The sequence below is a fragment of the Athene noctua genome, chromosome 21, assembly GCF_965140245.1.
Source record: "Athene noctua chromosome 21, bAthNoc1.hap1.1, whole genome shotgun sequence".
NCBI lineage: Eukaryota > Metazoa > Chordata > Aves > Strigiformes > Strigidae > Athene > Athene noctua.
Genome location: NC_134057.1, coordinates 7934727 through 7962562, shown reverse-complemented (window position 1 = coordinate 7962562; position 27836 = coordinate 7934727). Strand labels below are relative to the sequence as shown.

The window sequence follows — 27836 nt, the reverse complement described above, 5'->3', positions numbered from 1 at the left end:
AACTGATGTCATTCTGCATTATTCAACCATATGAAAACAATTTTCAATTAAGATAATGGCACGCCTTGAAATTATGCAAATGCCAGTCGTATTGTGTAGAATAATTATGACAAATGTAAAGCAGGTAAAAAGTTTCCTAATGCAGTTGTGTTTTACACCCCGGTGATGTCATTTCCCCTCTGGCCTAAGTTAGTCATTCATTAGCAGAGTAGCAGCAGCAGCAGCAGCAACAGCAACAGCTCTGAGTGATACTTCTCTGGCAGGGAGCCTACAGAAACCGGCACTGAGAGCCAGGGCCTAGAGAGGGCAACATAACACTCCCATTAAGAAATGTACTTTGTTTTCACTTACTCCATTAACTTGTTTATAGACATCGGGATGATTTTTTTATTATCGATTTTTAATAGTTTGGAACGATCCGAATTGCGCTCGGGAACGCGCAGGCAGCCGACAGACAAAAGGCTGGGTGCTGGCGGGTGCTCTGTGAAGTGCTGGCTGTGGAGGGGGTAGCTGGCTTCACAGGGTGGCTGCTCACCTAACCCACCCCCCCAGTCGCGGTTCCTTACACAAATGACATCCGTATCTGTCCCCAAAGCGGCGGCAGGGCCACCTCTGGGGTGGTGGGACTTCCTAACTCCGGGCTGGGCTCCTTCTGAGGGAGGAGACGCAGCTTTTGAGTCAGAGGCGGCTTATAGCCGTCAGGGTAGACCTTATGTGTGGCATGGGACTGCCAACGGGGTGAAACACCTTGTCTTGCATTGGGGGAGCGGGGGTGCTTAATCAGGTGGTGCAGGTCCGCGGTGTCTGAAGCAAAGGGTGACAGGGGCACTCGCTGTCAGTGAAATTGTTGGTGCGGGGGGTGAGCGGTCGAACCGCAGGCTTGTGATCGAGCCCACGGGAGATTTAGGCATAGTCGCTAGCAGCTACCTGCGCTAGCGGCATGATTAATAGAAGCAGCTCGCTGCCTGTTTTCCGTAATAGCAGCATTGACACTGTGACAATATTCAGCTAGTGGCTGCGAGGAGGGAGGAGAAGCGAGGAGGTATGTAATGCTTCTGTTACTCAGAAATTTCTGATGGCGTATTTTATCTGATTGCCAAACGTTTGAGCTAATCAGCAATAAGTGTAAATATAAGTCTTTTTATAGCTAGCTGAATTCATCATCCAGATTTAAATATAACCCCGACTGCTGCTAAAACCGGATATTTCCATACGCTGGGGCCCAGACCCAGTGAAGGGTTTAAGCCCGGGTGTGCTTCCACCAAGGCACCCCTCGCTCCACCTAAGGCTCAGCTTTCCCGTAAGCACGGCGGAGAAACTCTCCTTTGGTCCTGGAGCCAGCCAGAGATTGCTTCCCGGGGAGCCTCAGTGGGTGGCAAACGTGGGATAGGGCTGGTCGCACACTGCAGGGGCAAGTGCTCCTGGCCCCGAAGCTCATCCCACCCCGGAGCGACGTGCGTGAGGAGGCTGGGACCAGCCCTGGCGTCACCCTTGGGCCAGGAGTGTTGCTGCGCGGGAGGAACAGAGACATTTTTGTGAGAGCGATGGCGCCTTTGGGGACGCTGTTAGATGAGCTAGAAGAGTTTTGTTCCACTTCACTGAAAACTTTGTTGCTGCTTTTAAAACATGGGCCTGGGTGTGCTCCCGCTGGCCTCACCATCGAGTCCAAACAGTGCAGCAGGTGCAGCGCTGGTTGGAGGGTGGGAGCAGCCTTCTCCCCCTTCCCTCCAGCAGGGAAGAAGTGGCTGTCCTCTGCTCCTGGGAGGGCCTCCACCGAAATGGAGAAAGTGTCTGTTTGGCCAGAGGAAGACACCACCTTGCCCTGGTTTTCTTGGCCACTCCTGGACTGGCGCAGGTCACCTCTCACATGGGATGGAAAGACCTCCGCAACGGCAGGCGCCGCATGCCGGGCTCAGAGAAGGATATTTGGGGGGCTGTGAAGGTCTGGAGGGAGCGGCGTTGTCGCACTCAAAGCAAGTTTCACGGGGTGCACGTGGAAAACAGCTCCCCAGCTTTACCAGCACCCAACTGTGAGGTGTAGGTGCTGGCTGAGTGCGAGCAGAAAGCCCCTGCCCAGCCCGCTCGTGCAGTACCCGGGATCCGCAGCACTCGGGGCGCGCGAGGCGGGCTCAGCCCCCACGCCCTGCAGCCCACAGGCTCCTGGCCAAACCCTCCTCCGGCTCATTTACTCCTCTCAGCTCCAAGGGGTCGCGTGGGGCTATGGAACGACTGACCTTTGCAGAGGCAGTTCTGGAGCAAAATGCTTGTTAGTGCCGTGTATTTTCATGTTTTTAAAGGTGTTGGCATTAATTAGACCGGGCTTAAAAATATATATCAAAGCCAGTGCTTGTTAAATCCAGGGATGGTATTTGATGTGATGTGTACAATTCCTAAAAAACCCCAAACAAGCAACTAATTCATTTTGCATGGTATGACATTCCCTGCATTGCCCTGCGATGCTGTGAATGCTGCTTCCGCTGAGGCTGGACTGTCAGTGGGGATCTGCCTTTGGTTCATTCAGCAGCAGCAAAGTTTACTACGAACTCATGTTGATTTCATCTCTTCTCCCAAACTGGGGATCTGATGCAATGCTTTTCGCCTTGCAAATAATCCTTACTCATGCAAGTAATTTACATGAGTAAGCGTTGCTCATACAGAGGAGAGGAGAGAGCTAGTTTCCTGTAATTATTTCCCTAGCAGTATTTTGCATTTTCAGACTAATTGGGAGAAAGAAAAAAAAAAAAAAAAAAAAAATGAAGTCACTCCATAAATGTATGTCATTTATAATTGCAGAAGAGATTCTTCCAGAAAGTTAAGGCAGGCAGCGGGTTTGTTCTCTCTTCGTTCCGGGACAGATGCTCACAGCATCCCTCAAAAGCCTGCTTCGTTTCCAAAGGGGCTCTCCCGATGCGGAGCTCCTAGCCCAGGGCATAAAGGTAGTGCAGGCTGGCCTGAGCGTGGTCTCTTACACCGCTAGTGCTTTATTGCCACCTCCCTTGAAAAATGTGCTACTCTCTTTGCACAGTAATAGATTTTTTTTTTTTTTTGAGAGACGTAGGAATCTGTACGCTCTCAGTTGAAATGAGAACAGCCCCGTTTTAGTCTCCACGGTGTGTGCCTTATGCTCGTATCTGTCAACACTGGTAGTGACAACACGTTTCAAACATGCAGATTATGATTATTAAAGGGTGCTTTAAAAATCAGGCTAATAGCATCAATCTCCAATGTACACTTGCTCAAATTAATTCAGCTTTGGAAATCAGGCGCACTGTAATAGCAGTGTTAGAGAAATGGCATTTGTCATAAAATATCATGGTTTTGGTAATTGCATATCCACTCTGTATATTTTTATCTCTCACCACCAGTAGCATATGCTGGCAAAGGAAGGAGAGGGCAATGATATTACTCAGAGAAGCCACATGTTGCTAGCCATTAGCCAGCAATCTGGCATATCTGGTCACTTAAGGCAGATGCCCTTTTAAAATGTTTTTAAAAATTTTTTTGTTTTTTCCCCTTCCCCTTTCCCTCCGCTTCCCAGTGCATTCAGACTGTAAAATACACCCACTGCTCTCCAGAGTTGCTGTTCCCAGTCTGATCAGTGGCACTAAACATTAAACTCTTGTCTTTGGAGAATAATAGGCCTCACATGGTACACCCTCAAGCATGTTGAGATACTGTGCAGGCTGGAAAATAAAAATGTTCTAATTGTGTCTTTTAAATAAGCATAGGAGTGAATTAATTAGACTATATTTTGTCTTTAGTTGCTTAGTTACACAATAGTATTCCTAAGCACAAGTAAGATAAATTGGCTCTTTTTGTGCTGCTTGTCCCTTAATCATAATTACTGTATTGCTCAGGAGAGTAACGCATACATAGATTTTGCATTTTTAATAATATTCAAACAATATGCGAATGATATAGAAAGTATGTTCTGATTCAAGCTCTTATATGCTTTTATTCAGGAAGAAGTTCTTCTGCTATGGGAGCAATATTTGCATTAGTTGCTCAGAGATGTAGTTCTGGGAAATACATAATTGAAATATTCTTGCAATGCTTGTTCTGGCCCTTTCATTCGCATTCAAAATAACAATGCCTTAAGTCTCCGAACAGTCATCCACTCTTGATTTAAGAGCTTTTTTCTTTGTGTGTGTGTGTGCGTGTGTCTGTGTTTGTGCATGTGCAGTGTGGGTTCACACCCAGCGTTAACCCTGCAGAGCCTAGACGCTCGTGTGATTCATAGTGTCGTATCAAGTTGAGCTTTTTATTTTGTAGCTAAAATGCAGTCAGAAGGTCAGATGAACATCGGCATTTTATGGCATTAATCCAATGACCTTAATGCTTGGCAGGCGTCCATGTTTCTGTGTGAAGGTGCCAGGGTTACAGATAATAAAAGAGTTTGTTTTCATTTTCTGGATATTTTAATCTTTCTTTGCAAAGCACAGCCTCGGGTTTGGGGGGGCTTGGGGCTGCTCCCCGGGGCCAAAACTTTAATGTCTTCCTGGGTTGTTTAACGTTAGCTGCTAATGATGGGCAGATTGATACAGATGCTGAACAATGGAAGGTTCTGGCAAGAAACTCCCTAGACATGCTCAGTGGATGTATGTGAAAATTGGCTCCATTGTTCTGCTGTATGAAAAGCAAGTAAATTATTTACAGATATTTGCTAATTAAAGCACATATTGTTTTACCAGCACAATAGAACACAATATAACAAAGGACAAAAGAATAAGCTTGCATAATTTAAACCTGCTAATGCAATGTACTCCTTGGTAAGAAAAATATAATTATGTAATCTACGAGGAAAGCTTTTCGTACTGTAACTGTAGTAGGCAAAATTAGGAATGAATTGCTTGTCAACTTGCCTAAACTAAAACAGCTCTTCGAGATCTGTGAGCTATCTGACGGGAAAACATTTTGACTGAAGCCTATTTTCTCTTTGGTCAGAACTTCTATCTGCAGTGACAGATATAAATTCAATTTGAACCTCTGCTCAGGAGTGGGAGGAGGGAGGAAAAAAACCACCCCAGAAATGGAGGAAGCTCTCAGTAGAAATGTCAAGTCTAGCTGCTCACAGCTGTCCCTCTGTGTGCTCCATCTCCACCCCACTTCTGTCCCAGACGTACCTGTATCCCACAAAGCATCCTACAAAACCGCGGTGCTGTCCTGCCCCAGGACATTTTGTGTGTCTGGTTTCAGAAATACTGAGTCACGTGGCAAAAGCTGCTGGCTAATACACGGGAAAGTGAATACCATAGGACTTCACATGCGTCCTTTATCTTGGTCTTTTGGGTTTTGGACCCCAGCAGATGGGATGAACACGTCAGGATGTAGCATTCTCCGTCGACATGAGTTGCAGACAGCTATGTGTGGCTGTGCTTAGACTGGGGAAATAGTGCGGTAGGCTGGGGAAATACCTGTCACCTGAATTTAACGAGATCATTATAGACCTTTAAAGTAATTAGTGAAGGATTAATAGATGAAAGGTTCTGCCTGGGCCTCTTGAAAATTCTCCTGTGTGCCAGGTAAATTCTTGGGCTGTGTGAGTTTCCATTCTCAAGGCTCTCTCCGTAGGTTCATGGGTGGAGAGCAGTGGTCTCTGTGGGTCCCTGCACTCTGGCATCTCCGGGGAGCATTGCAGGTCCAGACCCCACCGGTCAGTTCCATTTCACACAACTTTTGGGATGGCTTCATCTGCCCTGGGCTAGGGGATGCAGGAGGAAATGGCACCAAGTGAGGTACTTGAGGCAGGGAAAGGGGGGAAAAAAAAAAATAATAAAGCTGCCTGTGCCAAGTGCTCAAGCCTCCTGTGAGGCTTCCTTGTCACTTGGTGATCCCACCTGTAGAATGGGAGCTGCTGTTCCCACCTGGCAGAGCTGTGCCCAGGCTCCCCAGGTCTGCAGCCTGCTTAGAGAGGTTGTACTGGAAGAGCAACATGTAGTGAGGGAGTGGATGGCAGGAGAGTCCTTTGTGTGCCTTGTAGGGGGCTGAGCAGGGCGCTTCCCAGAGCCAGACCTCTTCTGTGATGCAGCTAGTCTGTGAGCCTGAGGTCTTAAAAAACCCATGTATGCCCTCAGTCCACAGCAGGAGGCAGGGAGGTGGGACCTTCTTACTCTGGAAAAGAATTCTGAGAGCAAGGCTCTCTGTACGTTTGTTCTCTGTCCCTTTAGGGCTGAATATGGTCCTTGGAGGAAAGCTTGGATGAGGTGCTGCTTGTAGGAGATGACTCTGGAGACCTGGGTTCAGGTTTCTGAGGGGATTTTGGCAAGTGAGTTAGGGCTGAATTGAAATGACACCGCTGTCCCAAAGCCCTGGTAGCATCTGCATGGCTGAGAAGAGCTCTGGGCTGTAGACTCTGCTAACAGGGCCTTTTGATTTGACTATGCTGTCAGGTAAGGGTGACGGTACTTTCCTCAAACACCCAGGTAAATGCATTGCTACAGGAGAGGTGCTTACTGGAAATAAGCCCCCTCCTTACCTTCTACACTTCTGCAACACAACCTTCCACTCCTTGAAGGGATCTAGAGCAGGGAACCCGATTGCCGGGGTGAGAACCGCACTCTTGCACAAGGTATGGCAAGGTCCTTTTCACCTAAATTGCAAAAAACTAAAAAATACATGGGATGTAAAAAAAAAAAGCCCAGAATAATAGAGGCCTTTATGCCCAAATGAAATATGCAGTTCTATTATCCTTGGTGAATACAGTCTGTAAGAGTCGCACTGTATTTTTTGCTCCCGTGGATGAATGTGTTTTCATCAGCAATGTACTGGGTTGTAAAATATGCATCCCCAGCTATCTACCGTGCTAAAGGTTTCAGTAAAAAGGCTTGAAGATGTTTTCTAATGCAAATCGTACTGATCAGATAAATGACACGCAGTGTCTCCTGTAATTGTCGGCAAGAGTTTTTACAGTACGTCTCCTGTTTCTCTCTAGGCCATGTATTTGATGTTAGGAGACAGCCAAGCAGGTGTTCGACTCGCTCGTGCCCTCCAGAATTCCTTAAATGACCTCTGGAAGCACTGGAGTGAAAACAGTCTCAGCACGTCAAAATTTTGAGATATCTCAGTTGCCATAATTCTTTTAAGGCTGCCTCGGCGTCTCTAAAATATAAATCTTTCCTAGTTATTGGCAATGAGTGAGGAGTTGTGACGTACTGTATGCGGGCGTGCAATCAAGATGTACGACCTCCCTGTGCTGCCCTGTGACTCCCTGCCTTGTAAGAGTTAATATTTCTTCTAAAAAATAATTATCTGCTTTAAACTATTATAACTACCTGACCTCTTTCCCTGAATGTAAGTATTTCAACCATCTGCTGAGTCAGGCAATATAGCATTCTGTGCTTTCGGGAGGCTGTGATGGTTGCTTAGACAACAGTGACATAATATTTAAGCATAACGGCTCTCGAGAAGATACTGTCCCCTTCTCCCTGGACGACTTCTCTGAAAATGCAAAGCCGATATGCTCTTAAAAAAAATGAGAGAGGGATGAGAAGGGTTTGTATCGCCATCTTTCTTAACCATCTCCCCATTTCTCACTTGATAGGTGAAAGTATTGTACTTCGCTCAGGAGTCTTGTAAGATGTAGTAAAATTATAGGCTGACTAGATACCTGCTTTTATAGAAACATAAGAAAAAGTGCATCTTATTATAGTCAGTGCTTATTTTGAGATTTAGACAACTTTGTGGCTGGGAAGAGTGTTGTCACTGGTTGGTCAGCGTCCAAAAAGGCCCATCCGAGATAAATCTCATTCCTGAGCGGAGCTGAAATCAGCACTGGCTGTTTCCTCCTTCAAACCTCATCTTGCTGTAGCAGGAAAAAAAGCAATTAAAGATTTAACCACGCAATGGAGGCCTCATAAACATATCACTTCAGAGCATAGCTAATACACGATGAGTTGATTTTTGTATAGATATATATATGCACTGTATGCGACGTGGGTGGTTTTTCATGTTTACACAGAGATATAATTATGAATGACATGAAGGTTATACAGCAGATTTCTTTAATCTTCTAAAGGTTTGTTAGTCATGTGTCACCGTGTACCTGTTTTTTATTTATTCAACATCTGTATTCTTTTGTCATCTTGTTGAAAGGGTTTCTCTGCAAGGGCTGCGGTGGTAGGTGTGCAGAAATGGTTACGGAATGGCTATGGGGTCTCCTCAGGCTGGCAGAGCCCTGCAGGTCCTGAAGCAACTTCTGTTGTGACACACAGCCGCAAGACTTTTTTGTTTAACAAAAAAGGAGAGGGACCCTTTTGTCACCTCCAAAAAAATAATAAACAACCCCCTTGACTCATAGTTTGTGTCTGAGCACTTGGAAAGTTGCTTGAGGGTGTGTGTGAGAGCTTGGCAAGGTGCATCGAAATCCCAAAGCTGATGAAATAGTTGGGTGACCTCTGTTTGGGTGGCGTTGGGGCACATGACCTCTTGTGTTAGCAAACTGCCAAGACGTGGGGAAGACAGACTCTCTGGAAACTTCCTGTGGCTTGGGCTCCTCAGAAAGAAAGGGCTACCCGCTACATTTTGCTGGGTGACAGTGTTTGTACAATGAGGTGCCAGGGTAAAAAGTTACCTGGAGATGTGGCCCCTTGCTGGCGAGACTGGTGTTGGCAGCAACGCTCAGAGGAGGACCGCAGTCTGACCTGGGACCACTGTGGTATGTGGGGAGTTGTTGTGGACGTGGCCTTTTGACTCTGAATTGGGCTGGAAATGATCAAGAGCTCAAAAAATGAGCAGTGTGAGAGAGCAGGTCTACGCGGTCCCACTGTGTGTAGCGCAGAGCCACCCAAGGCAGGCCCTGAAATATATAGGGTAATTTTTCTGTTTTCTGGCTAAAGGTGAGCTTGGTCATGCTTCCCCTGGTGCACCCGTGGTGATCGCCAGCGGCCCAAGGGGAGGACACGAGGCCAGTGCTGGTGCGGAGGATGGTGTGGGAGAGGCGGTGCCCCCCATCCTCCCTCACGAGGGGCTTGTCCTGTGGCCATTGCCTCTGCAGGTCAGGCCTGGCCTTGGCCCGGCTTCCTTCAGGGCAACCCCAAAACCTCACAGTGGTGTCTTTAATGTTAAGAACAGCTCTGGCTTTTGGGTGCCCTGACCGCAGTGGAGCTGCAGTTACAGCAGGTGCAGGATGGGCCCTCTTGGCCCGGCAGCGTGAGGCTGGTGCTTCCATTGCTCAGCAGTGTGGCACAAGGCCCAGCCTGACAGCCGTGAGTGCGAGGCCTCTGGTCAACTGCCCCTCTCAGGCAATCCCAGTGGATTTGGGAGCCAACCTGGCTCCCTTAGGGATGTAGCTGCCGCAGGGGTGATGGGGACCGAGTGCCCTTGGGACACAGCTGCTGCAGGGGTGACAGGGTGGCCCGACAAGGGGCCATCGCCTAGCACTGCCTCCAAAGGGGGACGGGGTTTGGCCCACAGCCTCTGTCATGGCATAGTGACAGCCTGAATTTCTTCTATATTTTAAGTTCATGCACTCCGTTGTGTGCTCAGCCACTCTGTGGTGCCATCCTGGGTGCCCCTTTGCACCACGGTGGCTCTATTTAGGCTCACAGTGCCATTTCGTGCAGGGCTGAGGTGAGCACACAATGGTCTTTTCTCAGGGTCTTTTCCTGGCCCCTCATATCAGTGTGGGGATGCTAAACACCATGGTTTCATGGCTGGGGCCATATGGCTGGGGTACGTTCTCCCCTGCCCCCCCAAATCCACCTCTCCCACTGCTCCTGCCTTTCCGTTTCTCACTCCACGGCAGCCTGAGCAGAGCCGGTGAGTGCGCCAGCATTGCTTCACCCCTGTTACAGTACAGTTTCTTTCCCCCCCCCCCCCTTTTTTTTTTTCCTGTGTACACATCATGTGTGTGTGTGCGAAGGTTGTATTCTCAAAAACAAGTTTATTCATTGATGATGTAATAGTGATTGTACTTTTCTTTTGGTTAATAAATTGTCTGCTCAGCTTACTTTGTATGCCAGCCAAAATTAGTCATACCAGTTCTTGGAAAGGATATGAAGAAACTAGTAATTGAAATCATAATCATTTGATCATGAGAGCTATTTGGAAAATAATATTTTAACCAAAAACACATCTGATCTCCAAGTCAGTTTTATTTTAAAACTGCTGCTAAATAGATTTCTCTAGTGTTGAGCATTAGAAATTGTGTAGTAGCTGGTGGTGGTATTCAACATCCTAAAAGAGGACTTCATCCAGAAATTGCTGAGACTGTCTGCAGGCAGGCTGATATTTATATATACGTTGGGTTTTTTCCATCCTGACATTTAATAATCACCATGTAATAGCTATAAAATGCATAGCAACTACAGCTTTTTTATTTCAAGTGGATGGTGTAATGAAATTGGGTGAAACCATCCATTGAAATTGTACTTTGTAGTACCCAGTGCTTGTTTACAAAGTATTGACGTTTGTCATAAACAGAGATTTAAAACATCACTGTTACTGTTTGTTGTTCGGTGGAAGCTCTTACGCTGTGCAATGATAAAGGAAAAGATTTTATTACAAGCTTATTTAGCATGTAAGCATGCCGTTCGTTTCTGACCAAATATTTGTTATTGCACTAAATGTAATGAAGGTGCCTGCTTATAAAACGATTTTGTATTATATAAGGGAGAGTGGAATATCAGATCTGCTTTTTTTACTAGAGATCCTTCAGGTTTTGTATTGTGTGTAACTTATCACAATAAAGCTTTTTTTTTTTTTTTTTTCCTATTGAGCAGTATTTTATTTCCTGAGGAATGTGTTCAGTGGAAGAAAAAAAACCACACGGAGAGAATCAATCGTGCTTTTCTCTTTGTTTAATAACTCAAAGAATTTCTCTCCCCTTTGCAAATACTTGTGTTTATTTGAGAGGAAAATTGGATTCTGTTTTATTTATTTCAAGAACCTGTAACCTTATTTAGTGCTAGAAATGTGCGATGGGCAAGGTGTGGTGTGCAGCTAGTTCTCATTACAACATAAATGATTTCTGCAATTTTAACTAAAAAATCTGGAGTATATCTTGCTGGATATGTGTCTATGTTTGTTTGGGGTTTTTTTTTGAGGCTTTCTTGAGCCCTTGCTCACTGGAGTCAGCTATAAAACATTCTGCTTATTCATCATGACTGAGAGGAGTTGATTGTTTCCTGGAAGGATAAAATTCAGCAATTAGAGCTGTTTAATTCGAGTATATGTTCTGGAGGCTAAACTAAGTTTAAGTGCTTTTCTTAGAATGTATATTTAAGAAGGGAAAAAAAATTACAGCTCTGATCTTGAAAAAGGTTTTAAGAAACATGAGAATGTGCAAGTTTCTTTTGGTGGGAAGCACATAACATTTATGTAGTATTTCTTTTGGGATTACATCACAGTTTTATTTAATTTTTAGGACAAAAGTTAAATTCAATATTTGTGTATAAGCCAAGGGAAAATGTACCATAAACACAGGAATTTTCTGGTGAGTCAGAGTTCCAAGAATCTGAGATTTACTTAGTCCATTTATTTCAGGACTAGCTATAACCATTAGTCATCCAGCCATGAATTTTTACATTTGCAGCTAATTGCACCTAAAAAACAAACTTTCCCTGAAGGCTTTGGGTTATACAGAATGTGATTTGGCAACCTGCATTTCAAATGCCTTTTAGGATCATTGCCCCAGTCCTAGAAATTGTCTTTAGATCTTGTGTATTTGCTTCAAGTAAACAACTAATATTTCCATTTCGGTGTCAAGAGGAATAAATTAAGTACTAGATATTCGGTATTACAGAAAAATTAATCTGCCAACAGCAAGATAGGCTCTTCCAGCAGCCTGTGGGGGGTGGCGTTATGGGTTGTATCAGTCATGGCGCAGCCCCGCGTGACGTGTTGTATTCTCATTTGACCGCTTCTTGCAGGATGAAGTTATTGCTGTTTCAGAGAAAGTTACTGTGAAGCTTGAGGACTTGGCAAAATGGGCACAGTCCGATTTCTCCAAGTGGAAGTGTGGTTTCCGGGCTGAGCCGGTTAAGCCGATGCATGTGGGGAAGAATGGGCAGAAGGAGGCCTTGACAAGATACAGACAATCCACGCTCAACAGTGGCTTGAACTTCAAAGACATCCTGAAGGAAAAGGCTGACCTGGGTGAGTATCCCTTACTTTCTCCTGTGGGGAAGGGCCCGTGGGTGAGCGTCTTTCGAAGGCAGATGAGCCTGATCCTGCCAAGCCGTCGCCGCTTCCCAAGGTATGTCTGTGCTTCGGGCGGAGGTGTGGTGATGAGGTACCCGAGTGGAGTGGGTGGTGGTGAGCTCATCACAGGCTCCTTCGGTGTTAGCTGCGATACCTGTCTGCTCCGTAGACGTGTCCCTGAGCACTAAGGCTCAAACCTTGAAGATGCACGTGCAAGTAATTGTCAAGGGCTCTCCATGGAGCTCTGCAGACCAGGGCATCAGGTCAGAGCTGTGCACTGTGAGGAGAAGAGCCTGACACATCTTTCCAAGGCTTCCTCTGACAGCCAGGGGAGAACAAAGACCTTTCACTTCTCGTGGCCCATCTTCTGGAAGCGCAGGATTGCCACCCGTGTCTGGTGCTTACCCTGTCTCCATACGGTCAACTTTGTGTCTCATTTGTTAGGGATATGTCTCTTCCACAGCCTTCTGTAGCGTTTTCTTACGAGCTTTATGATTTATGCAGCGTAGGCCCCCTGCAAGCACCCTGCTGTTCTCTCAAGACAGACCTGTGCTTTTTTTCCCTGTCCCTTTTTAGGGAGGGAAACGGTAGTTCTGCTGCTGTGGATGGTTGCAGACAGGCTTGCAGCTCTGGGGCTGCTTTGGTGCGCAGACACTGATACGTCTAAAATCCGTGGTGGAGGCCCAGGGTCTGAGGAGGATGGCTCTCCTGTTGGTAAACAAGCCTGTTGTGGTATTGGGACCTCGGATGCGTAATAGCTGCCAGAGATGGCACTTTGAAGGGCATCCCAGGGACGTTTCTCTGTCGTACCAAGCTTTTAACAAATGTTCCAAGTTTGAAGGGCATCAAATTGAGGCCATAATGTGTGGAAAGGTAAGAAATTAAAAGCTAAGGCTGCTGATGTGAGGAAATACTTTTGTACCTACATTAACAGGAGATGCAGGGCCAAGTTGTTTTACAATGGCGTGACTGCGTTGGCATCAAAGCCAAGTTAGACTAAGCTGAAGATCTGTCTTGGTGGATTTATCTTCTGCATCTTGTTTTTCTGATCTTAGCAAATGGTTATTTTGTCAGTCTTGCATTTCACCATTAGATATGTAGGTTGGAAGTTTAAAGTACGGTTGGAAGTTGATCTTATTTTTCATTACATCTCCAGGAAAAAAAATAACCCATGCAATTCTTTCTCTTTTCCTTTGCTTTTCTATGTGGTTTCTTCTGGTTCATAATTACATGCAGTAATTTTCTCTGCTATTGCCCTGGCATCTTCTTTACGCACTACATTTGTTTGCATTTGTTTGTTGTGTCAGAAGAATCTTAACTTTTTTTCAGACAGAACGTTTGTGTATTAATGTTTTCTCATTTTTGTTTTTAACAAACAAAAACCCCTTTGTGGTAAGTTATGAAATTGCTATTATCTACCCTAGGAGCCAAAGAAAATTATCTTTAAGCCTAAAGCTTATAGTTGCATGTTAAGCCTTTGAAAGTAGGGGTTTTGCTGAAAATGTTTGTGGAATGCAAACTGTATGGTACAGTTTTGATAACCCACATTCTGATGTTGCTCATTTTCGGTTGGTGGCTCTGGCTTTATTGTTGAGTCTTTCTTTTCAGTAGAAAAGGGTATTTTGACTAATGTTTCATTACGATTGTCTTTTTCTTCATAATGACTGGTTGACAGGAGTGAAACCAAAGGTTCAAGAAGACCTATAGCTGATTAGGCAGGCTGATGCAGACAACTGATCTAGACTATGAAAGGCAATCAAAGAAATTCTTTAAATCTAGCACTAAGATGACTTTTTTACTATTTGAAAGACCCAAGAATTTAAGCATAGTTTACTCCCTGGATCTGAGAAAAATGCAGAATGGTGATCTTCATTGCCTGTGAAGCAGCCCTCTTTGGTTGTGTCCTGTAGGCAATCCATGAGCTCTGATGTTTGGCTTAATTATGGGATGGAGGTTTAAGACCCACCCGGTAAAGAAGATTTACGTCTCTTATTCTGAGTGGTTGGTCAAGGTTGACATTGTGCTCTGGGAACTGCTGTCTCCCTACTGTAGGCAAAGGCAGTAGCATAACGTGCAGTGTCCAAGGCATAGAGATTTAAGCTGCCGGTGTTGTATCTTCTCTGCTGTCAAAATGGCAGGTTTAGTGCCTGTTACAACGTGTGCCCACAGACCTTTTCCAGTACTCAGCATCTTGCCAACAGAGCAACGCTCAGCCGCAGTGATCAAAGATTTATTAGCAATAACTTCTGCAGTAGGTCTCTAGCACAATGGGATGGGGTGGATTTTCTCTTAAAATAGGGTTGTAAACTGTGAGCGAGCACGATGCACTGCCATGCAAAGGTCCCTCTGGGTGAGAGCATCAGCACAGCTATATTAGCAAGGCCAGTCAGCCCAAATGGAGGGGTGATCTCCCACACATCCACCACTTCCCACCATGGCAGCACAGTTCTCCTCCTAATCAGGTACTCAGTGCTGGTGCCCATGGGGCTGTTTCATGGAGGGCTTCCCCACCGGGCAGAGTGGAGCGGCTGTGATGGGGCAGACCACTTTGTACACAACTTGGGTCTGAAGGGAACAAATCACTTCTTGTGCTGATCAGGTAGACCATGCATGAGTCTGTAGTGATGTCCATGTTTAACCCTGGCTGTAGACAAGGAAGTTGCTGAACCAGGTGTTAAAAAGGCCCAGATAAGCAAGGTGATCTCCCAGACCCCTTCTTTCCTATGAAAAGGCATGTTTCCATTACAGAAAAATCCCATAAAAGTGAGTAGATTATGAAATTTTTCCCATTAGATGTTTTTGAACCAAGCTGTAGAAGGCAGTAGGAAATTGTATGCCTACCAAAGAGCTCAAAAAATTTTACAGAAGAAACAAAATCAGTTTTCATACGCTATCCAGGAGTGGTGAAGGGTGAAATAACCCGGATAAAATGAAAACAGGGCTGGTACAGAACCACAGAAGTGGCACTGCACAAACATACTTAATTCGACACGTTGCTGCTGGGAGCAGGGCAGCTTTAAACAATAACCGGGCAAAGTGGGGCCTCGTGTGAGCAGTGTCTACCCTGTGCCATACGCTCCATGGCACTTCCTTAGCCAAAACTAAGGCAACACCTGGTTAATCTACAACCTGGAGAAAGCATGCACCCATAATTCAAATTCAGTAGTTCTGTCTTCTTTTTTTTCTATGTTTTTTCTCTTTTTTTTTTTTCCCCCCCCTCTTTTTGTCTCTTTTTTTCCTCATCTCTTTTTTGTTCTTTCTTCTTTTCTCATTGCTCTTCTCTGCAGAAACATTTTTTTTTTTTCTGCAAAATGCCATTGTTTTTATCACTAGTGAATTATGCAGAACTTTATCCTTAGGACCGTATTAAATAAAAGATCTAGCAATAGCATTTTCTGTGTGCGCTTCAAGATTTCAGCCTGAAAAATGATTTTTAAGAATTATTTCTTTCTGCCTGTTGAGATATTTATGTTATACATTCTGTCCCTTTCTACAAATATGTCAATATTGAATGTTAGCAGTTTATGTCTTAAGACTATTTATAGCTTTCTGAATATTTCTTTCAAATGCTGAGAAAAATAGAGAATAACAACAATGCAGCATATAAAAATAGAGTTGCTCAGGAATGTATTATTCATAATGAACATGAGAACCTGTTTTTCCAGAAGAATTGGTCTGATTAAATCATTCACTACTAAGGCCGCTAGTTATTTATTTTTGTCTTTAGAATTATTTAGGGGATTTTTCTTTGTAATAAATGGACTCGTATACCCATATTTGGTAAACCAGTGGGAAGTCACCAAGTGAGGAATTATTTCATTTTACAAAATTTTTAGCAACTAAGCAATGTAAACACTACTGGTTAAATATGGCAAAGTTGCATATTTGTATTCCTTGGGCTATAGTTCGAAAAAAATTCAAATTATTTTATATAACACTGCTTCTTACAGACTTCCTTTAAGTGAAGTATGAAAGCTGCAGTGTAAGCTTTATTGGCCTATAAATATGTCATTATAGTTGGACTACATTTATATGCTTTGGATTGTTGTTTAAGCCAAGAAAATATGTCTCTACAGGTTGACTTTTTATTGAAACCCTTTGAGGCATACAACAGAATGTATTTTAGGCCAAGGTTATTAAAACAGCATTTTCATTTTTGCAGCAGACTCATTGTCAATTATGCTGCCACAAACTGTCTGTGGATAGGCAGTTATGAATGGTTTCATCTCTAAATGTGTCTTTAGAAAAAGAAATAAAAGATAGAGGAGTCAGAGCTGAAATTGAGAGAAGAGACTGAGGGGAAAATGACTGAATTTAGTGCTCACCGGCTCTGTTGGTTTGGGTTAGGCTGGGCTGCGGTGCGGCCTGGGTTTAGCTGAGGAATAAATGGCCCCTGTGCTGGGCTGGGGAGATGGGAGGCACTGCTGCCCCGGCCGGGCGAGCTGTGTCCCTGTGGCTCACAAACCTGTCGTGACAGCTCCGGGTTTGATCCCCCAGCTGTCATTGCCGCTCTTTTCTATCCATCCTGTAGGAGTCTTCATCATGCCAGAATGGATGGTTGAAGCTGCCACGTGGTGGGTGCTTTACTGGCACCGTTAGGAACGGGGACGAGCAAGTTTTGGTGTACTGAAGGGTTTTTTTCCACAGTTACTGCATGTTTGTGTGGGTCCAGTGAGGGGGAACCCGAAGAAAATGTAGTAATCAATCAGCTCTGTCCTGTCTGTAATTCCCCCCAGTCATACATTTGGGGGTGTACAATCTGAATCTTTGTTCTCTGTGAAATCCAGGAAAATCAAGTACTATTTCTAGCTGAGGTTTCTATTTGAGCAGTCACCCTTTTCCAGTCCATAGGTTGTTTTCCAGCAGTTGTTTCCTACTTTGCTCTTTTGAACCCTCCAGCAGAGCCTGCCGAGTAGGGGCTGGATGCTGCAGGACTGGCTCACCCTCTCATTTCCTTCTCTTCTTTACCAGTTCTGTACTTTGCATAGCTTCACACAGGTGATCACAGCTCCTCATCACATCTTATGTTGCCATATAAATTGGCCCATCCATGGCAGATTGCAGTGAGTTTGGAAGGAAAAGCAGAGCAGGGATGAGCAATCTTGCAGGAAGGTGCTGCCCCCTCAGTGCCCAGGCAGCCCTGGTGCCTGGCCCCAGTGGGCACTGGGCTGTTGCATTGCCCTTCTGATTGCACTAAGCAGTGGCCTTGCAACAGGCTTGACTTCTCCAGATGAAGGTTATCAAGTCGTAATGTAGTCAAACTGTAGTATTATCGAAACTGATAATCTGCAGCTGTAGTGTGCTCAGACACTTGTGGTGGCTTCTGAACTGACGCCGACTCTCTTTTTTTCATTGTTTGTCACGTGCTGCTGAGTTCAGGCTCGCCTGGCTTAACTTGATGCAATAATTTTCTGACCAACTAATTGTTAGCTATTCAGAGTACAGCTACTTTGGATACTTTGTGCCTAAGTCATGCCTCTAATTCTTTTCCCCTCCCCTTCTTCTCTGTTTGTCTGCACTCTTTGCCTCTTCCTTGTGCCTTCCTGTCCCCATCGCCCTAGCTGAATGCCATTTTGATCTTGATAAAGCTCCTGTAAGTGTCCCATTATCCCATTTTCCCCTCTCTGCCCTTGTGCACCGTATGTTGTTTTTTTGTCTCATGGGTCAGAGTGACCTCTCTAACTCATTTTAACCAACCCAATTGATACAGCTCTTTTGCTGTAGATGAGGCTATTACATGACTTGTCTGTTGTGCTCTGTGGAGCCTGAATGGAGGAGGACGGCTCCCTTGGGAAAAAAAGACTGTGGCCTGGCATTTTCTTCTGTGTTTGTGCAGCTCCTAGCACATGCCAGCACTGCTGCAGCAGAACGAGAGCACCGTCAGGCTGTGGAGCAGTGCTGTTGGGGTTGCTGTTTGGAGAGGCCATGGAGCAGAAAGGCTTCCTTTGATTGTACATCTTCTTTTGGTTTAATTACTGCTTACCTTTAGTGTTAACATGTTTGGGATCGGAGATAACCTGAGGTGCTGAGCTGACAGACAGTTTTGTCTGGCCTTTCTTGAAGAGGGCAAGATAGATGATTATTTTATTATTTGCCAGCCAGTTGGTTTAAGATAGCTAATACTTCTTCGCTTATTGGCTTCAGTTGCTGGCTGCTTTTAAATGGTGAAAGGTGATGCTGTTGTTAGGTGCAGTGTACCCCCAGTAATCCTGTGATAATGACATTATTTTCTCCTGGAGGTGACACTATCTCCAGTAGCATTTTGGGGCTCCCCCTCCTCACTTAACCCCTCGCTCTTGAGCCACTGCTGCTCTCCTCTGCACCTTCCCCAGCCTTCCTGGGAGGAGGTTGGCGGGGACCTCAGGAGGTTGTCTGTAGCCACCTGGTCCTTCCCGAGGCCATGTGTTTGCCCGAGCAATACTGGGATGATTTAAGTGCTGTTAATTTCTTCCATTCTCTGGGGACAGCCTACTTCATTACAGAGGAAGCGTATGGGGGTGACAAAAACATTTTAATATGCAGCACTAGCTATGGAAGCCTTTCATTCACCACTGGATTGTGTTGAGCCTCATCTATTTGTGGCTCTTGAAAGGAGTTTTAACACCACACATCTCAAACTTCAAGCGTGCCTTATCAAAGAGATAAAATTTGGATTTCTTTTCAAACTTTGACCTGCCTTTGAGCTCTTCTAAAAGGGGGTGGTAGCGTTGCCCCTGGGAATTGAGGAGGTGGGTATTTTGTTCTTTGAAATGCAGAAGATCTGCCAAGAAATGTAAACAAAATCCCACGTAACTTCTCTCTAGGTAGCCCCTAAATCACAGTGCCTGTTCCCCACCCCCACCGGTTCCTGCAGCAGGAGCAAGCTAACATGATTATCAGAATTGTGCTGATAGCAGTTGTCACTGTGTCAGCGTTTTCAATTATGTATTGGTATGACAGGGCACTTTGTCGTTGGTGTGGAGCACAGCCATTTGCAATTGCAGTTCTGATCTATTCAGAAACATCAGGGAAGGAATCACTGCTGCAAAACGAGAGGAGGAAGAGTTAAATTTTACTGCCTTGTGAAGCTAGAGCGAACTGCCCCATGGTCTCCTAAAGCCAAAGTTGCAGCAGTTTGCACCATCAATAAGAGTTTTGTTGCAGCCTCTGGTTGGAACAGGAGTAGCCTACATAATTACAAAATAAGTAGATAAAAAATAAGGACCATTCACAGACAGTGTCAAAGCAGCCAGTGTGGGACAGTGTCCCTTTAAAAATGTTTGACGGCTTTTTTTATTTTTGTCTGTTTTTAGCACTGAGATTGACCTTGCCAGGCTGTGTAATAACCCACATGTGTCTGCTCTCCAGGATTTTTTCCCTTCTAGTCACTGTTGGATCTTGCATTTAATTCTTACTGACCATGAGGTTTTGTTCCAGTAACTGGAAACGTGTGCCTCCTGGTGCAGCGCTGCTGTGCTCTGAATCTGACTTTATCTCAATGTCTGCTTTTTTTTTTTCCCCCCCTTTTTTTTTTTTTTTCTCATTTTTAACTTCTGGGTTAAGAGGGTGCTGTTTTCCTCCCTCTAGTTTCCATCCCTGCCCATATTGTTTCAGGGTCCCAGGGCGACCCAGTTTGAGACATCTATTGTTTTGTGTCCCTGCACTTCCCTTGCCCAGCGCCGTGGAGAGAGGTGATCAGCGGTCTCCTCCGTGTGCCGTGGTTGCTGGTTAGAGCTGTTGGTCCCTCACAGGTCATCAATACCTTTTTCCTGCATTGTATCCTTTCCACACAGCCAGCCAAAAATTGGCTTAGTCCTGAGATCTGTAAACCAAGTACCTATATAACCCCGTGATATAGTTGGGTGGGCCCCGAGGATGTCCTTTTTTTCCTGCCTGGCTGCTTTCTTGCGCTGTAATTCTGTGCTGCTGAAGCCCAGGACTTGAAGTCCTGCAGTCATCTTAGACTCCGAGTGCTCCGTTAATCAAGTCAAAGCTGTCTTCATACCAGCTCGTGAATCATTCTGACTTGTGACCTGTGCTGCAGTGCTGAGCTGCTCGGGCTCTTCTGTGGGTGCTGTTGACACCATGGCCAGATCTGGGTGTCAGTTCCATTCAAAGGGGGAGGAGAAAAGCCAGACCCAACTTATTCACCACCACCCTTCCAAGTTGTTCTTCCGAGTTGCTCTTTGTTACTCCCGTGCCCAGAATGATGACTTGCCTTTTGTTTACAGGCGCACTGCAACGTGGCTGGCCTGTCATCGTCTGTCTTCCTAAATATCTTAGTCCATGTCTGACTGCCGTGTTGCAGAAAGGCTAGCGCTTGTTCTCTGAGATCCAATATTCATCTTCTTATAGATGACCCATCTTCTGCCGTGGGAGTTTGTCGGAGAAAGCATTCTTTGTGCATCTGAAATTGAAGGAGGAGACTTGCCTTTTCTCACCCTTCTCTTTTCACAAAATCATTTACAGAGGCACACAGGAGCAAAAGCCAGGCTGCCCCCTAAGTTGTGTGGGGCTGTAATGCCAGCGAATGGCCGGCCGTGTCAGCATTGATGGCAACCTCAGCAACACGAGGTGGCGGGCCCTCAGCTTGCCCAGGTGGAGCTTTCCTTGGGCAGGCAAGGGAAGGTGGGAGATGGGTAGGCTAGAAAGAAAAGGAAGGTGTTGGGCAAGAGTGTGGGAAGGGGCTTGGCTTCCCATTCCCTTTGGAATGTAGGCAGCCCGGGGACCTTCCACGGTGTTGGGTGTCACCTTTGTGAGCACTGTGAGGGTCTGAATGGATTCACAGGAGAAGACTGCAGTTTGGGCATCCTTGCCCTTGTTAAACTGAGTTTTAAGACTCGCTAGCAGTATCCTGACTGCTTAATCTTTTTCGGTTGATTTGGTTCATGCTCGTCTTTGCTGGCTTGATGATCTTTGTATGATGAGACCATTGATAGATGAGCGTGTTTGGGAAGGGAAGGGTTAAACTTAGTACATGTATAAATGGGAGTGCAGTTTGTGGGAGTGGGTGATAGAGAAAGCCTGTATTTAAAAAATGTAACAGCATGAATTGTAACTTACCAGGTAGGTTTTGTATTGGAGAGCATTGTGGCAGAACCTTTATTTACTTCATTTAGTAAAATCTGTACCATGTGAAATAAGTTCCTCCTTAATTTTACGGCTAATAATAATTTGCTTGTAAAAATGAATCCTCAGCACTGTAAACCTTCAGCTTGGGTCTCTCTTGCTTTGTTACATTGTGAAGGACAAATAGTTAACGTCATGAAGAAGCTTTTGTTAGTGATAGATAATGTGTATTATTTTAGCAGGAGTATATTTTAGAGATTTAGTGAAAAATCAAGGTGAATTTTTACATCTGCGCACTGCTGAATAATTGATATATGTAGAAGCTTAAATTCAAAATAAGCTTCTAGAAGAGCACACATTTGATTTTCCTAAACATTTAAATATATGTATCACACCCTCATTTTAAGATGCCGGTTAATGACTTTATGAGCATGTTGGCAGCCAGAGCATTACATGTGGTTTGAGAAATGTGTCTGGATATGCTTGGTAAGCAGTATTGTTCTGACAGTGTACTAAAGGCCATCTTCAATTTGACTGTGCTCTACTTTGTTATGCTGTGAAAGAAAAAGATAATTCAGCAGAGCATTGTGCTGTCGGCTGGAGACGCCACACTTCAGAATACAAATATTACTAAGGATAAATGAATCATTAAAAGAACAGTAGCATAAAATATCTGATGAATGAACTCCAGGAGTCTGTGCTGGAATAAATTTAGCATTCACGGACAGTACTATAATATGTGAAATAATAGTATCAGTTCTACATTCAGATGCCAAAAACATTTATGGACCCAGAATAATTGTGAATTACAAGGCTATAAATACATAGAGGGGATTTGGTGATATCATAATAAACCATGAGAAAGACGCTAGGCTGGTTTCTAATGTTACCAGAACCTTGAGATATATTTACAACCTTGTTCACACTCCTGCAGTTTTAGGGGGCAATTCTCCTCTCACAACACGTTCGTCATTCCTGTTAGTGCCAAGGGGAGTTATGCATGTGTGTCATGAGTGGAATAGATCCCTACATGTTGTACAATTCAAGGATCCTATAACAAATCGAAAATCTAATTTAAGAAAAAAGTGGGAAACGTTCCCTCTTGTCCTCCTCCAAGTTCCCCCATGTCCTGTTCTGCTCCTGTGAATGAGGCTAGTGAAGAGAAAATAGGTAGAGGATGACAAGGTAGCTGCTGTGTTCCTCAACATTTTATTCACAGCTGCATCATTTTTTTCACTTTTTATTACTGAGAAACACAAAAAAACCCAACTGAAAGCCCATATGTTCTGGTCCCGAGTTTCTTTAAAGTGCAGGCTAATGCATTTTAAAAGCGTGTTGTAAATACCCAGGGAAGGCTGGGATTGTCAGCCTCTCCACCGAAAGAAGGCTCCGCTGTGGTGATACCAGATCTGTGCCTGATAAGAACAGTTAATTAGGAGCTGGGGCCGAACCTGACGTGATATTCAAGAGTATGTTCAGCTTTCAGCATGTCCCACATCACCTGTTTGTAATTAAGCCTGGTGTCCCCTGCCTTCCTGAATTGGGGCAGTGACGGAGTCTCTGCAGGTACTTAGTGTCAGTTCACACATCTCAATATTAGACGGGTTCCAGCCCCGACGCTACAGGACCCCTTCCCCTCCTAGCCTCTTCCCCAGCCAGCTGTACGGTGTTACTGGCCTCATCCTCCGTGTAAGTCATCGGCAAAATATGCATGTTCAGCGTGGTGCAGAGCAAGTCTGCTCAGTAATTCCACATTCCTTAGTGTTGCAGGAGGTCTCTCAACTGACCAAGCTGCAGTCTTTCTGCTCATCCTTCTTGCAGGTTGTACGCTCCTGGCTGTACATCCAAGCCTTTCGTGGTATTTGCAGTGGGAAGGGTCCATGGCTTGGTTTATGTCCCTCCATGCGGTCCCCGTTTGACTTTTTGTGTCTTGGTAGGCTAACCCCCTGATATCAGCTGATGAATCACGTCCTTGAGATACATCCTGGACCTTCCGTCCTTGTCAGCTGATGAAGCAAAGAGAAGATAATTACAGGACCAAAAAACTAGCCACAGTGGTCATCAGCAGGAGGGGGGGTGCTTAGCAGCCTTGTAGGTGCCTTTAAGTGTCTGTCAGTGGTAGGTCCTCACCCAGGTAGTCACTGAGCCTGCACTCGTTTCGATCACTGCCAGTTTATTTCATTGTCTTTCTCTCTTGAATTTGTGCGTGTTTTTGCTATGACAAGGTCATGGGATTATTGATTATTTGTTTTAGTTAAGTACTAGTGACTTTAACTTGATATTCTTAGCAGTATCTGTGTGAGCTCCTGTGGCAAACCCAGTAGGCAGGGTGTAATGCAATCTTAATGTATGTTTTTCACTTTAATTATTTTGAAACCACAGTCTCCACTTTTCTTTCACACTGAGTATTTCCAAATTAAAAGCTTTGTGGGATGAAAATTAAATGATAAGGTACTATAAAAATCTATTTCAAGAATCTCGAATGTTTCAGCTCCATCTTTATTTTTAGTTTTCTTACTCCCTGAATGACCCTTATTTGTGACAGTGTTTGTCACTCTACACTTCCAGTTTTGTTGCACAGAGAAAATAGCTGAAAAAGTCCTTTTACGCTTATGTTTTTAATACTCTGTTCAGATACATAAAAATGTGGCCCCATAAGTTCTGAGGTACAGTTTAAAAAAAACCCAACCCAAATAATTTTGGCAGTTCAAATGCAGAAACTAAAAATAATTTAATCTGCAGTGTGAACATAGTTTCATATTTATACTAGCATCTGGCCTCAGGAATTGAATACTCCATTCTTTAAATAGCTTTACTCTGGCTCTTGCATGCTTTGTGACTAGAACATTACCCTACAGTCATACACCTTGTTTACATATTTCTGTTAAAAGGCAAAAGAACTTACAGTACTTCAAAACATCAGTACAAGCTCCCTCCTCCCCTCTCGCCTTGGAAAAGAGAAGTTAAAAAGAAAAAAATGAGAGTGGTCTGAAAGTGCGTTTTAAATTTAGTTCTCTCATTTTGCTGCTGGGTACATATTCTACTGTCATTTGTATAAAAAACTGGAAGAAAAATTTTCCAAAGAAAATGCGTGCCATACCAGATACCCAACAGTAGTCAAACACAAATTTATGTACACCTTGTTTGTATGTTTGCTTTTAATCCAGCAAATGTCTTTGTCTTTAAAAACACTTTGCCTAGAGGCCGTGGATCTTTTTTGTTACCCATATGGTAGAAATAAGGAGTAGGTCCCTGTGAAGGAAAAATACCAGAATAATGTAATAAAAAGGTAAACACTATAAGTGGGTGGCTAATGATTAGCTTCTTGCAATCTTTAGGGACAAAGTATCTTTTTATAGTTTTATGATCCTTGCCCAGCCCGTCTTGAGGAGGAATTGCATTTTCAGAATTATATATTTGAAACTTCAGCTGAGCTTTACAAATTTAGTAGATCCCTATTTAGTGTCTGTTGGTGAATGTAAGTCCAGCCTAATATTCTTACTGCTATTTTTTCATTCACATGTCTTGAGGTGAACCTAGGAGCAGAAGAGAAAATATCCCATTTTTAAACCTTAATCCAGAATCCATTTGTATGAGTCACTAAAAGAAAATCATAGTGGTTTGGCTAAAAAAGGCTTTATGTCCAAAGGGAATGTTCCTTAAAATGCTGGCGTGTTTCCCACAATGTTTCTTGAATGTGTTTTATATGTTGTCTTTGTGCTATTGTAAAACATCAAAGATTAGATCCTGTAGTTTTGTGTGTGGGAGGCTCCTGGTATTTCACTGGACCGGTCAGCTTGAAGGAGGGCAGGGGGCTCGCTCCCTTGAGAGGTGTTCAGCCCTCTCAGCTGCCTGCTCCACTCCTCCCTTAGGGGAGCCTTCCAGCTCAGGTAGGGAGAACTTGAAGGAACATTTCTTTTTCTTTTGGTAACTATTCATTGTTGTGCCATGGGCTTAGGCTTGCTGCTGTGACGCTCAGTGGCAAACCTTGCAGCAGTGTGAGAGGCAGAAAAATCATGTCCTGGCTGCCTTTTGTGAAAAACTTCGAGAGAGACTGAGTTGTTTTGTTTCTTCCTACCCAGCTATTATATCCCTCAACAGGAAGGAGCCTTCGGGATAATCATCCCGCTTGGGTTTTGGGTGGTCAGTGCCATTTTTTCTAGGCTTCAGACTAGCCTGGGATGCTTGAGAAGGTCAGTGACGAGGCCATACTCCCCCATGACCTCCAGCTTTGATCCTCCCATGATGGAGCGAGAGAGAGGTGGTACAAAGCTGGAATGGGAGCAGAGATGAGGATTGCTGGAGATAGCAATAAAGACTGCTTTTCTACCTTACCACTGGGGTTTTTAGGTGTGTGTGGCTTGGGGTTTTTTGTTAACCTTCCCTGCAGGGAAGGTTGGTGCTCAGTTTTTACTTTGTTTTTTAGACCTGGGCCCTCTGACTTGCATATAATGAATATGAATGGCCCAGGATTTAGCCTTTGGTGTTTTCAGATACCATGTGATTCCAAGGCACAAAACATGTGATTTATTGGGTAAAGCCTATTTAATATCTTAAAAGCATAGAGTAGGAGATCGAATGTGAGCATAGCAGCCTTAAAATATATTCCCTGACAACATACTTAAGAACGTTTAGGTCTATATGAAATATGCAGGAAATGAGGCCAATTTTGTCCCTGCTATTTTGATGGCAGGGTGCAGAGGAGAGACAGAGAGTGTGGACAGGAATTCATGTGTTTGATAACATGAGCTCAGCATATTTGCACAAATGGAATAGGAACATTTTTCACCCTCTGCAGCAGGGTGAAACTATTCTGTTGGTAGTTTCTCTGCCTCATTGAGAGACTTTTAACTGATCAGACATATCAGCAAATCCATGTAAGTTAATATGAAGAGTCACTCCCTCATCCCTGGCCAGTTGTGTACAGTGTTTGCACAAAGCAGTACTGCTTTGCCATCTGTGTTGGCTTGGGGAAGCATAGGGAGCTGATTCTTAACAACCAGAGATGAAGAAAGGCTGCTACTCTGTATTAGACCCTTTTTCCCTCTTCACCTTGTAGACAAAATCGGTATAACAGTAAGAAAAGGTTTACATACTTTTTACGGGAGAATACTTGTTAAGTGTTGTTTCTAAAATAAAGACACCTTCACAAACAGTGAAGCAGAACAGCAGTTGCCAGAAGGACCTGTAATGATTTCTGATCATGCTAATGACTGACCATTGTCTTCTGATGCACAAATGATTTTTTTTTTTTTTCCCAAGAATGTCAGACTACTTAGCGTATGGCTGGTTTTCTTAAATAAGCACTTCACTTTCTACTTTTTAGGAAAAGAATGCAATTAAAGTTCTTATTTGAAGAGGAAGATTGTGACAACAGTGCTTGGAAATTTTATTTTCTCTGCTCTGAAAACATTTTGAGTGCATTTGTCTAAAAGCATCATTTATACCTTGCTGGGCACGTGGCAGATTTCTTACTTAGAGTCATGTAACATTTCTTGGACAGCAGGTATTTTAGTTGGGCATATAACTAAAGGTTTTGCACATGTTTGGCTGAGTGAGTAGAAACTTGGAAAATACACTGTGGTTCAGTTTTCTTTCGTTTTTACAGTGGTTTTGTCACTTGTTCTTCTTATGGTCATAGCATCTCCATCTGGAGCCCAAACTCTCAGGAAGCAGAAGTCCTTGGGCCCAGTTCCACAATGCCCTGCGTGTCACAGGTGGTGTAAGGATCGCTCTGAGCTCTGTGTAGCTGACAGGGCACTTCGTCTTTATCACTGAAGGTTATCAAGACATGACAGAATGGGATAGTGTTCATAGGAAAAATGGGACTGCAGTTTCCATTTTGGTGCTCCTTTTCCTTCAGAGCGTGTCTCTGTGAATTGCATGTAGGACTGGAGTTTTGTGTGTGCCTCATTAAGATCTTTGCCTCAATTATCCATAAGAATTTCCTACCATCTCCATTTTCCAGTCAGCTCACTAGCCAGGCTGCCCAAACCAAAATAGGCCACAAGGCTCCTTGGAGGAGTAGCTACAGCAACAGCTTTCTTTGTCCTGTGCATTCCGTTTCACCGGATGAAGTGACACCAGTTCCATGTCAGTGACCTCTGACTCTGAAGTCGAGAAGCTCTCTCATGTGTGACAGCCTGAACACAGAGTCCAGATTTATACTAGAATGAATCCTCAGTTTCATCTGGTGTGGGAACCATTTTGATATCTCTACCTGAGATGTAGAGGCATCATGGTACCAGCAATAGAACTATAGTAAATCCCTCCCATTGCTTCCCCCACTTGCAAACTCGTAGGGATAATGGGTACCTTATGGGTACTGTCCTCACAGCTGTTGACAGTTTCCTCCGTGGTCAGAAAATGCAGGTGTTGAGCATGAGAATGTGAACAAGAAACAAGAATTGTTCATCTAACCGGAAGCAGTTTTTTGACATTGGCAACGTGAGGTGGCCAGGTCTAGTGAGGATAACAAGGATGTCATGCTCTTGGAACAGCTTGTCCTTTCCTTCCTTTTTTTTTTAACAGGTTTCTTTGCAGGTCTTTCTCTTATGCCACCTCATCTGTCAGTTTGGTCAGAAGACAAGAGCTTTGTATATCTAGATCTGAACTCACCATACAGCTTTTTGTGAAGATGTGGTGGTGCT

General features: G+C 44.3%; 1 protein-coding gene across 7 annotated transcripts in view; it reads left to right on the top strand.

The window, feature by feature from the left end:
- Positions 1-27836, top strand: part of ARID5B (AT-rich interaction domain 5B) — a 120290-nt gene that overhangs the window by 2050 nt on the left and 90404 nt on the right. For 6 of the 7 annotated variants that reach the window (XM_074924375.1, XM_074924374.1, XM_074924373.1 and 3 more), the window contains one exon: positions 11868-12093. In XM_074924375.1, the coding sequence (XP_074780476.1) occupies positions 11868-12093 (226 nt within the window). Of the gene's footprint in view, positions 1-11406; positions 11432-11867; positions 12094-27836 lie in introns of those variants that run through there. The other variant, XM_074924377.1, reaches the window with a different exon arrangement.